General features: G+C 48.8%; 1 protein-coding gene across 1 annotated transcript; it reads left to right on the top strand.

The window, feature by feature from the left end:
* Positions 1-1,195: 1,195 nt before the first annotated feature.
* On the top strand, positions 1,196-11,853 carry LOC138807062 (NAD(P)H dehydrogenase [quinone] 1). The gene is made up of 6 exons (XM_069992651.1): positions 1,196-1,334; positions 6,266-6,430; positions 6,547-6,677; positions 8,619-8,732; positions 9,603-9,704; positions 10,941-11,853. Exons 1-6 carry the CDS (start codon positions 1,328-1,330, stop codon positions 11,253-11,255), a joined length of 834 nt encoding a protein of 277 aa, XP_069848752.1. The 5' UTR covers positions 1,196-1,327; the 3' UTR covers positions 11,256-11,853.
* Positions 11,854-12,086: the final 233 nt, after the last annotated feature.

Below are 12,086 nucleotides of genomic sequence, written 5' to 3'. Positions count from 1 at the left end.
GCGGCTTTATACCTGGGCCCTGGGCTTCCGGGGGCGGGGCCGGGCGCCGGCACCCTCGGGGCGCCGGGCCGCGGAGGGGGGCTCCCCACGTGCGGACCACCAAAATAAAAGCAGCTCGTGGAGGCCGGGGGGAGAGGGGCTTCCAGGACGCGTGAGGGTGGGGGGCACGCGCGCCCGCGCCCCGTCCCGAGCACACGTGGGCTCTGGCTGTGGAGGCCCCGGGCTCTGCAGAGAACGGGCTGGGTGGGTGCGTGCTGTCCGTTAGCTCAGATCCTGCTGACTCACCGTGACTCTGGAAGTGGCGCTGTGACTCAGGCGGTAGCGCGCTGGCCCAGGCCCTGAGTTCAAGCCCCACGACCAACACACACACACATAATTAATGAAGAAAAAAAAGTGCAGGAAAACAAAATACCAAGGTGTTAGATAAAGACAGGCTTTCTATGACTGGTTTTTCCTTTGCCGTAGGTGCATAAGGCTTGGCTTATTGAATGGGGGGCGGGCGCATGCCTGTGCAATTTCAACTCGGGTCTCAAGGCCTCAGTCAGAGCTAGCCTCTAGCACTTAAGCCACACCTCCAGTTCTGGCTTTTCACCAGTTGAAGAGAAGCGTCTCAGCTTTGTCTGTTCCCTCTGACTTTGGGTCTTGATCCTCAGATCTCAACCTCCTAAGCAGCTTGGATTACAGGCTGGAGCCACCGTGGCCTGGCTTTAATCTGTTTTGAGCTCTGTTGATTTGCCTTTCGCAAGATCGATTTGCTCCCCATTACCAGGCGAGGAGGAACAAGGAGGGGTGCTCTGCAGGCCCCTACATGCAGGATCTGAGCCTCCCAAGAGAACCTCGCTTATTTCCATCAGACAAGTCTCCCCCGCGCTCTGGCGGTCCAAGGCCAGAGTCACCGTGAGTCAGCACGCACCCTCCCGTTCTCTCCAGAGCTCCGGAGACGCCCCAAGAGCCCGGGGCCTCCACAGCCAGAGCCCACGTGTGCTCGGGACGGGGCGCGGGCGCGCGTGCCCCCCACCCTCACGCGTCCTGGAAGCCCCTCTCCCCCCGGCCTCCACGAGCTGCTTTTATTTTGGTGGTCCGCACGTGGGGAGCCCCCCTCCGCGGCCCGGCGCCCCGAGGGTGCCGGCGCCCGGCCCCGCCCCCGGAAGCCGCCCCGTTCCCGGCGGGGCGGCCGGGCCAAGGTATAAAGCCGCCAGTCCTCGGTGCGGGAGCTGGGACCACTTCGCCAAGAAGCGCTCTCGCCGGCCGGCCAGCGCCAGCCCCCGGCCAGGGTTGCCCCGGCAACCAGCAGCCCAGCCAATCCGCGCCCAGTGCCGCTGGAGCCATGGCCGGTGAGTGGAGCTGCGTTTCGAGTTTCCCGTCACTTCTCCGATTCCGGGCGGCCTGATCCTGAATCCTTTGCGACCCGTAGTGTGGGGCCCACTTGAGCTGGTGCTCGATCCATTTTGGTGACAGATTCCCTACGCCGCCTTCAGACCCGGGGTCCTTCCAAGGCCTTGACCAGCTGCATCACCTCCAAGGCTCCAGTACTTTTCCACAGTCTCCCTGAGGCGGAGCAGCGCCAAGGGTCAGGACGCATTTCCTCCAATGGACCTGCTTCGGCCTGCACCCCGCCTCACCCCACCCACCCCGCCCCGCACACACCCTAGGCTAAAAGTACGGGGGGCGGGGAAGCTTGCCCATGCAGCAGGCCGCACGCAGTTGTAAACGTTTCTAGAAAAGGACGGAGATACTGGCTAAGCCCTATCCACCATGCTGGGAAACAGAGCAGGGGAAAGGTGGTGGTGGTGGTTGTTCAAGCCAGTGCTGGTTTTGAACTCACAGCCTGGGTGCCGACCCTGAGCCTTTTCACTCGTTTGGTGCTGTACCACTTGTGCCACAGCTCCATTACTGGCTTTTCTGATGGCAAATTGGAGATTCAGAGTCTCACGGACATTCCTGTCCTAGCTGATTTAGGCCCCTCAATCCTCAGATCTCACCCTCTCTGAGTAGCTAGCATTCCAGGCACGAGCCACTGGTGCCCAGAAATATTTTCTGATTTTTCCAACTCTACAGGAAGCCCTCTGTTTATGTGTAGCAAGCCCCTGAGGGGAAATGGGAAGATTTGGATCTGGTAATACCAGCTAATTAAATCCTGAGGTGGACTGTGGAGCATCTGTGACCAGGATTCAAATGGGAGTAGAGGAAGGATTCCCCAGACTGATTTGAGGCTTACCTCTATTTCTAGTAGGGTTTCTCGATTGCTTCTTCTTCCTGCCAAAAAGGCCGTGTAGAAAATAAATCTTTGGGTGCTGACAGTGCCTCCACTAAGAGCATGCCACAATCTCCTTCTGGCTCTGACACTGCTTGTATAACTTCTACGAGGTGGGTCATCAGTGAATCCCTGGGGGGAGGACAGCTTGAGAGATGATAGTTTCATGTAGAAGGTTAGTAAAAACGACTAGCTTTTAGACTGGCTTGAGGTTGAAGGAAAGGAAGAAGGTGAACACCAGAACAACAGAGCAGAACAGGGTCTGTTCCCAGAGGACTCTGACCACCAGAATTGAGGTTCCAAGGGATGTATTGCAAGGGCCCAGAGAAAGTGGGGGGGGGAAGGCCCTCAGGAGACACTGATGGAGGGGCTAAGAGGTTGGTTTGTGAGGAAATTAGTATGTCCTGGGAAAAAAGGAAAAGCTGGTGAGGAAATAAAAGAGTGAAGGAATGAGGGCTCTCAGTTCATGGAAAAGTGAGGGTGAACCTGTGTAATCAGTTCTTAGAGGCCCATGAACAGAGATGTGCTTGAGGCTCAGGGAGAGGAGTGACTCAATAGTAGAGCAAAATATAGATGCATTTATGTTTATCTAATATTTTATATATATATAAAGGTTATTTTTTTTAAAGGTATATTTGCTGGGCACTGGTGGCTCACACCTATAATCCTAGCTATTCAGGAAGCTGAGATCTGAGGATTGTGGTTCAAAGCTGGTCTGGGCAGGAAAGTCTGTGAGACTCTTATCTCTCATTAACCATCTAAAATCCAGAAATGGAGCTGTGGCTAAAAGTAGTAGAGAGCTAGTCTTGAGCAAAAAGGCTCAGGGACAGTACCCAGGCCCAGAGCTTAAACCCCATGACTGACCCCCCCCCCAAAAAAAAGATCTATTTGCTTCAGTGAGATAGACCTCTCTACACCATGCATAACAAGAACTAATTAATGTTAAGCTAGAGGCGCCAAGAATATGGCAGGGAGGAGGTCTTCAAGAGGGATGAGGCTTTGTCTGGCTGATCAGTACCAAGTTTGTGACTTTGCTGCAATAAAAGAGTTTGAGGACACATGCAGCTAGAGACCAAAACAGGTTCACAGTAAAGCAAAGCAAAGAAAGGATAGTATACAGTCCAGACACGGCTGCGGGCAGGCGCTAATAAGCATGCTCTAATATCAGGGGGGTTTGACTTAAATTTACCAGAGATGTTTCCCTATGTTCTAGATGTGTCCTGATATGCCCGATCATTCTTGCTGGTACACTGTTCTGGCTTTATTGATTGGGCCCGAAGATATCAAGTCTATTCGTTTGGTTTACTGAATTGGGTTACTATGGTGATGGTGTCTGCTTTTCCTCAGTCTCCCTTTCAGCAAAGGATAGTTTCATCCTATGCTCCTTTAAAGGTGTCCTTCCTGGAAATAAGTTTGTTTTTTTGTTTGTTTTGTCAGTCCTGGGGCTTGAACTCGGGTCCTGGGCACTCTCCCTGAGCTTCTTTTTGCTCAAGGCTAGCATTCTACCACTTGAGCCACAGTGCCACTTCTGGCTTTTTCCGTTTATGTGGTCCTGAGGAATGGAACCCAGGGCTTCATGTATGCTAGGCAAGCACTCTACCACTGAGCCAAATTTCCAGCCCAGTTTTTGTTTATTTTTCCAAACAATTTTTGTGCATTGAAGAGTCATTTTCTCAAGTCTTGTCCTATAAGTGCCTATCTGTTTAATTATTGAGGTATCCTTGGTGCCCAGAGCATACTAATTATTTGGGCAAGTAGGCCAAGGTGGGGGGGGGAGAGAGAGAGAGAGAGAGAGAGAGAGAGAGAGAGAGAGAGAGAGAGGGAGCTGCCTTAAAACACAAAACAAGGAACAAACAAAAACCCGAACTGTATATTGCAGCTTTAGTGAGGGAATGTGAAGCATAAAGCAAAGGAATTAGTGTCTATGCTTTCAATCCATCGATTCATTAATGCAATATGGCAGGTGCTGGGAAGGCCGTCCATGTTGGCTAGCCCTGAAGCTGCAAGTTTGGTTTTTTCCTGAGGAATTTTGCCCTTACCTCTCCTGTCCCCGGCATCATTGTTTCCCTGAAGTGGCTGTGTATGTGTCCTGTTGCCTCTCTTATGTGAATTCTGAGAACATCTAACTTGCCCTGGGTCATGTTGCTAGCAGGAAGGAAGTGGAAATGAACCTTCCAAGTCCACAAAGCCCGGTTTTGTGCATGGAAAAGGATGTCTACTTACCCAGGATTATTACTTTCGTGTTGTAAATCGGATTTACTCTTCACTGCTGCAAACAAAAATGACTATTTATTTTGTGGTATTGGGAATGGAACCGAGTCTTTTGTGCATTCTAGGCAAGTGCTATATCACTAAGCTACATCTATGGGCAGCTTTTCCACTGTGTGATTTTGTTGTTTTGAGACAGGGTCTTGGTATATAACTCAGGCTGGTCTTGAACTCATGATCCACCTTGAGTGTTGGGATTGCAAGCATGTGCCACACCTGGTTTCTTCTTTAATTTTAAAATTATTTTTGGTGGTACTGGGGATTGAACTCAGACAAGGCAGGTGCTCTACCACTTGAGCCATACATTGACCCATTTACTTAATGTGTGTGTGTGGGCCTGGATACTGTCACTGAGCTTTTGTGCTCAAGGCTACCACTCAGTCTACTACTTAAGGTACCCCTAAACTTCTGGCTTTTGGGGGGATGGTTAATGGGAGATAAGGGTTTCATGGACTTTCTACCTCGGGTGTCAGCCTCTTGAGTAGCTAGGATTATAGTGTGAGCCACTGGCACCTGGCTTAATTTTTTTTTTGGTCTTGGAAAGATAAACAGTAGATATCCTGATTTGATTGTTTTCTGTGAAGTGCCTTTACTATTTTTAATAGTTTACTGCTCAGGAAATGTTTAATAAGCAAGTCTATGGAATACAAAATGCCAAAGTGATGTTTAGTAAGCTGACAAAATTAACAAAGAAAGTACTTGACCAGTGCTTAATATGCCCATATTTCTCCCAATAGCATTATGAACGCACAGATTTTGAATGATCGTAACTATTTAAAATTAGAAACGAAGCTGGGCGCTGGTGGCTCACGCCTGTAATCCTAGCTACTCAGGAGGCTGAGATCTGAGGATCGTGGTTCAAAGCCAGCCCGGGCAGGAGAGACCGTGAAACTCCTATCTCCAATAAACCACCAGAAAACCGGAAGTGGCGCTGTAGCCTTGAGCTGAAGAGCTGAGGGACAGCGCCCAGGCCCAGAGTTCAAGCCCCACGGCCGACAAAAAAAAAAAAAAAAAAAAAAAATTAGAAATGAGGGCTGGGAAGGTGGCTCAGTGGTAGAGCGCTTGCCTTGCATGCCTGAGGCCCTGGGTTCAATTCCTCAGCACCACATAAGCAAAAAGAAAAAAGTCGGAAGTGGTGCTGTGACTCAAGTGGTAGAGCACTAGCCTTGAACTGAAGAGCTGAGGGACAGCGTCCAGGCCCAGAGTTCAGGCCCCATGACCGGACCCTAAATAAATAAATAAATAAATAAAAATAAAATTAGAAACAAACTCACAATTCTGCCTCAACCTTCCATATGCTGAGATGGCAGGTTGGAGCCCTGTGAAACACTGTGAGTAATGACAAGATGGTCCAAAAGTTTGGGATTTTGGGAGCCCTTTGAATTTCAAGGTTTTGGATGGGGGATGACTCAACTGGTAACATCTAGCCAAGTATTTCCAAATGTGAAAGACAGCAGATTTCAGCCTGTTTGGATTTCCTATGTCTTGTGTATTTATTTATTTTTAATTAAATTAAATTAAATTATTTATTTTTTGCCAGTCCTGGGGATTGAACTCAGGGTCTAGACACTGTCCCTGAACTTCTTTTGCTCAAGGCTAGTGCTGTACCACTTAAGCCACAGCTCCACTTCCAGCTTTTTCTGTTTATCTGGTACTGAGGAATCGAACCCAGGGTTTCATGTATACTAGGCAAGCTCTCTACCACTAAGCCACCTTCCCAGCCCCTGTCCTGTGTATTTCTAGTCAGGACAGCACTGATCGTCCTGGCACACTCAGAAAGGACATCCTTCAACCATGCCATGAAGGAGGCAGCTGTGGAGGCTCTGAAGGGCAGAGGATGGAAGGTGATGGAGTCTGACCTCTATGCCATGAACTTCAATCCCCTCATTTCCAGAAAGGACATCACAGGTAGGAGCTGCCTTCCCCACCCCTCCTTTTCCTGAGTTCTTTGTGGAACTCCTTGCTGGTGGGCGCTGTGGTCCAGCCCTGGCCTCCAGGGCTTCAGCCTCTTTGTCCTCCTGCAGGTGAGCTGAAGGACCCTGAGAACTTTCAGTATCCTGCTGAGGCCTCGCTAGCTTACAAGGAAGGTCGCCTGAGCCCGGATATTGTGGCTGAGCAAAAGAAACTGGAAGCTGCAGACCTTGTGATATTTCAGGTATGGTAAGGATAGGATATCAGAAGAGCTGTCTGTGCCGGGCGCCGGTGGCTTTGGCCTAGAATCCTGACTACTCAGGAGGCTGAGATTTTCCAGTGCAGGCAGGAAAGTCTGTGAGACTCTTATCTCCAATTAACTCCCCAAAAAGCTGGAAGTGGAGCTGTGGCTCAAGGGGGTCGAGTGCTAGCCTTGAGCCAAAAGGCTCAGAGACAGTACCCAGGACCTGCTGAGTTCAATCTCCAGGACAGCACTCCCCTCTTCCCCTCCCTTCCCCCCCCAAAAAAAAGCTGTCTGGGATGCTTAAATTCTTACTGTTCTCAGCCTGTCCCCTCACTAGCTGTGCGAGCTTACACAGTCTGTTCTGTAGTAAGGGCGATTGCTTCAAAGCTCAGCATGGCACAGAGTTGTACATGCTGTGCATCTGGCCATGGCATTCAAGAATAATGTCTTACCGTGTAGCTATTCAGGCTTTGAACTTGAGACCTTCCTGACTCAGCCTCCTTCCTGAGTGCTGGCATGCTAGTCCTCTTTGCCTAGAGGAAGGAGACTCCAAAAATGAAGCAGGAGTCTTCAGCATTTCCCTTCCCTGTGCCTAACTTCCCTTCGTTCAGTTATTCTCAGTGGACTCAGTCTCTCCTCTCTCCATGGAAATCCTGAACCATTTACAGAGTGGCATGTAAGACACGGACTTCCTTGCTGCTGGGGTGTCCCAGCTGGAGGGGGCTGGCCCTGCTTAGGGGGCTTCCTGCTGCCTGCAGCGGAGTCATCTCCCCATTTGTTCAGCAGACAACACTGCGGCTGTGTGTGCATCTTTTCCATCGTCTTCCCCGTAAAGGCAGTGCGCTCTGCAGTCAATGACCTGGCTGCTAGCGACCCTCACCAGCCTTTCCATGCTCATCACAGAGCGTATATGGTGCTGAAAACTGCCCAGGGAAGGTGTTATAGGCTGTAGTTCTCCTGGCTGTTATTCGAAAGCACGTGATCCCTACGGCCCTTTTTCCTACCCCTCAGGCCTGTGGGTATGAAGTGATATCACACTGGCAGCCAGAGCTCCACAGAATGGCTTACATTTTGTTTTTGCTGTTGGTCTTTGCAGTGCTGGGGATAAAACCAGGCCCATCAAGCCTGCTAATTATCCACACAGGATTTTTTTTTAGTGGTGGTGGTGGTGGTGGTGGTGGTGGTGTGTGGGTGTGTGTGTTTGTATGGGTATGCTGGTCTTGAGGCTTGAACTCAGTGCTTGGGCATTGTCTTGGAGTGTTATGTTTCTGAGATCTCCCTAAAGGCTTTCCAGGTAGGCTTTGAACTCATGAGCCCCCTACTCCAATATCCCAACTTGCGAGGGTGACAGGTATACATCGTTTGCATTTTGACAGTTTTCTTTTTCTTTCTTTCTGCCTGGGCACTGTCCCTTATTTGTTTTTTAGCTCAAGACCGATACTCTAACTTGGGCTCTACTTTGGCTTTTTGGTGGTCAACTAGAGATAAGAATCTCATGGACTTTCCTACCCTAGGCTGGTTTCAAACTGTGATTGTCAGTCTCCTGAGTGGCTGGGATTACAGGTGCAAGCCACCAGCACTGGCTTTTTTTGTTGTTGGAAGTATCAGGGTTTGAACTTCCTTGTGCTTTCTAGAAAAGCCTTCTACCTGCGCTACCTGCGCTTGCTCTCTCTCTCAGCTTTTGAGATAGGGTCTCAATATGTAGCTCAGGCTGACCTTGAATAACTATGCCAAACTCCTGGGCTCAAGGGACGATCCTCCACACCTCAGCCTCCCGAGTAGCTGAGATGACAGGGAAAGGGCATCACATTCCACTAATTTTCACTTTTCTTTTAAATATACTAACTCCTCCAGAGGGACTGTCAAGCCCTGAAGGAAGGTGGCTCTCCACAGGGTCACAGAAACACCTGGAGCTGACCTCTGGTATCTTCTGTCCCACAGTTCCCGCTGCAGTGGTTTGGAATGCCTGCCATTCTGAAAGGCTGGTTTGAGCGAGTGCTCGTGGCAGGGTTTGCCTACACGTACGCTGCCATGTACGACAAGGGCCCTTTCCAGGTAGGTGAGCTGTTGTTTGCTGGGGCAGGGGGGGCGGGGGGAGTCTGTGTACATTCCCTCCATAGGTTGAGCTTTGAGCATAGCTAAGCACCAAGTCCTCTGGGAGGAATGCCTGACAAAGGTCTTAGACACAGAAAGTGACATCATGCTTGGGAGTTGTTTGAAAATATTCCAGAATAAACGGCAGGAGGAGTGAGGGGAGGAGCTAGAGTGGCGGTGAGAGTTGAGGCTGGTGGTAGATGCATCAACAGACTATTCATGACTTTCTCTTCTTTATGTTTGAAATTTTCCATAATAAAAATAAAAGTGCACCTTTGTTTTGTTCTTGAGCCCCAAATACTGCTTGAGAAATGTTTTGCCAAGTGACAGGGTTTTTTTTTTTTTTGTTGTTTTGTTTTTAGTTTTTTAGTTTGTTTTTGGTGATAGTCCTGGGTCTTGAACTCTGGGCCTGGACACTGTTTCTGAGCTCTTTTGGCTTCAAAGCCTACTATTTGAGCCACAGCTCCCCTTCCAGCTGTTTGTGATTAATTGGAGATAAGGGTCTCTTGGACTTTTCCTACTGAGCTGGCTTCAACTCTCAATCCTCAGATCTCAGCCTTCTGAGTAGCTAGGACTACAGGCAAGAGCGCCAGGGCCCAGGTGTGAGAGGTCTTTTGTTCCGCATAACTGCCTTCAGTTGCTGGGACAGCGCTGAGCTGCTGGCTGCAGGCAGGTGCGTGGAGCCTTTGGCCTGCCCATCCTCCCTGTCTGTGGATGGTCCAGGCTGGAACTTCTGCAGCCACACTGTGTGCAACAGAAACAGCCAACAGCGTGGGCATGCGTGTCCCATTCTGTGCAGTCTTTCATGGAGGCTTGTTTTCTCTTTCCCAGAATAAGAAGACGGTGCTCTCCATCACCACTGGTGGCAGTGGCTCCATGTACTCCCTTCAGGGTGTCCACGGGGACATGAACATCAATCTCTGGCCAATTCAGGTACCTTGTGCTCAGTGAGCCTGCAGGGAATTCATTAATTGAGCTTTCCTTGGGGCCAAACACAAGATGGGCGGTGTGAGGATGACTGCAGAGCAGGGACTCAGAACCTGCCTGACCTCTGGCCCAGGGTTTCTAGCACATGGTCCAACATGCACATGCCTAGTCCAACTGCACTCTTTCTTAGCCATGTACTGGTGCATACAGGCCTCAATTTGTGGAGCCTGGGGCTCTGGTTCTCCTCTTTCCAGAAGACACGCATCACTCACCAATCTTTCTGGTTTCCTTCAGTGTCACGGACTCTGAGAAGTTTTTTATGATTCAGGTTTTTTGTTTTTGTCAGTCATGGGTCTTGAACCCAGGGCCTGGACACTGTCCCTAAGTTTTTCTGCTCAAGGCTAGTGCTCTGCCACTTTGAGCCATTGCTCCACTTGCAGTTTTCTGGTGGTTAATTGGAGATAAGAGCACAGACTTTCCTTCCTGGGCTGGCTTTCAACCATGACCTTCAGATCTTAGCCTCCTGAGCAGGATTATAGGTGTGAGCCACCAGTGCCTAGCTGTCCAGCCAGTTTTTTAGAGCTGAATTAAAAACTGCTATCTGAGAAGAGCTTCTGGGGAAATCACCAGGTTTGAACTCAGGGTCTTATACTTCTTATGACAGGGAGCTCTATCATTGGAGCCATGTCCCTAGCCTTTTTTTGTTTTTGTTTTTTTCCCCCAATAGGGTCTTGAATTTTTGCCTGGACCACAATCCTCTTACCTCTGCCTCCAAGCTCCACTGTAGCTAGAATTTCAAGGGATGTACCACCACCCCTGGCCTTAACCTTTCAAAGCAGTGAGTTGGAGAGGAAAGCGAGTGAAGTAGCTGTCTGGAAGAATCATCGAGACTGATCTTGTTAGGTAGAGAGGCAGAGAAATGCACATCAGCCTTCCTTGGCAGGAATTAGCCACCAAGAAGCCTAAACTCTCCCTAATGTAATAGAACTTCAGCTCTTTTGGCAAAGGATCCAGGTTGGCACACTTTCAAAGTTTCACTCATTTCAAGAAGAGCACAGAGGAATAGGCTGACGCAGGGCACAGCTGGTAGGAAGGATAAAAGGAGAGGAGGTGCAGCTGAGCAGACTCTCCAGGGCACCTCAGTTCTCCTCACTGGAGTCTCCCTTTGGGCAGCCCAGATCAACTTTTTTTTGTGAGCAGGACTGATTCTGTGACTAACTTCTGTGCTTCGTGTCTCCTCAGAGTGGCACTTTGCATTTCTGTGGCTTCCAAGTCTTAGAACCTCAGCTGACTTACAGCATTGGGCATGTGCCACCGGATGCCCGAACCCAGATCCTGGAAGGATGGAAGAAACGCCTGGAAAATATTTGGGAGGAAACACCACTGTATTTTGCTCCAAGCAGCCTCTTTGACCTAAACTTCCAGGCAGGATTCCTTATGAAAAAAGAAGTAGAGGAGGAACAGAAAAATAAGAAATTTGGCCTTTCTGTGGGCCATCACTTGGGCAAGTCCATTCCAACTGACAACCAGATCAAAGCCAGAAAAAATGACTCATAGGCTTTCTTTTCTAACATGTAGACAGCCTAGGTATCATTCTGTTTCCCCAACTTGCTTTAGATTTTAAGGTTTGTGTTTTTCCTCAGGTCCATAAAGAATGAGTAGGAAAAGGATTAGGTTGTATTTGTAACATTGTAGATAGTCTTACTATTTCAGTGTAACTGGTTGTTAGGATTGCTAGTGTGGCTTTTAGACTGTTTTAGTCATTAGAGGCCACTTGGGTGGTAAAGCAAAGAAAGGTGTAGGAAAATGCTAGAAAATAGTCTTGAAGGTCAGCTATACAATTTAATTCCTTTTTTTAGGGCTGAACTGTTAGGGCCAATTCGAGCTAGATATCATCCAAATCTCCAGTGATCTATTTTAATTACCTCTCTATGGTTTACAGCAGAAGGGGAATTGCCCAGAGAAAATAATGACTGAATCCATCTAGCCTAAGGGACTTTGTTTGGTTGTTAGCAATCCAATGCTTGTTTATGATCTTTATTGGTTTCAATTACTATACAGTGACTAATATGCCTCTCTTCCTCCAACTTTTTTTTGTACCCATGTGCACATATACCTTAAAATGAAGCTAATAAAGGTCTCTTCTTTTCCTTAATCTTCTAATTTTTGCAGAAATAATCCCACATGTTCACACCTTATATCTTCTATACTGATTGAATTAAAGAAAGGAAATAGTACATTTAATACTTTTTTTTTTTTTTTTTTTTGCCCTTCCTGGGACTTGTACTCACGGCCTGTGCACTGTCCCTGAGCTCCTTTTGCTCAAGGCTAGCACTCTACCACTTGAGCCACAGTGCCACTTCCAACTTTTTCTGTTTATGTGGTACT

This window comes from Dipodomys merriami, unplaced genomic scaffold (assembly GCF_024711535.1).
Source record: "Dipodomys merriami isolate MVZ:Mamm:240054 unplaced genomic scaffold, mDipMer1.0.p SCAF_41, whole genome shotgun sequence".
NCBI lineage: Eukaryota > Metazoa > Chordata > Mammalia > Rodentia > Heteromyidae > Dipodomys > Dipodomys merriami.
The sequence above is the reverse complement of the archived record's forward strand: the minus strand, read 5'-3'. Positions and strand labels throughout refer to the sequence as shown.

What these genes read in the sequence shown, in the direction of transcription:
- LOC138807062 (XM_069992651.1), top strand. An exon ending in TTCCAGAAAGGACATCACAG is followed by an intron (nt 6,431 to 6,546) that starts GTAGGAGCTGCC and finishes GTCCTCCTGCAG; the next exon opens with GTGAGCTGAAGGACCCTGAG. An exon ending in CAGACCTTGTGATATTTCAG is followed by an intron (nt 6,678 to 8,618) that starts GTATGGTAAGGA and finishes TCTGTCCCACAG; the next exon opens with TTCCCGCTGCAGTGGTTTGG.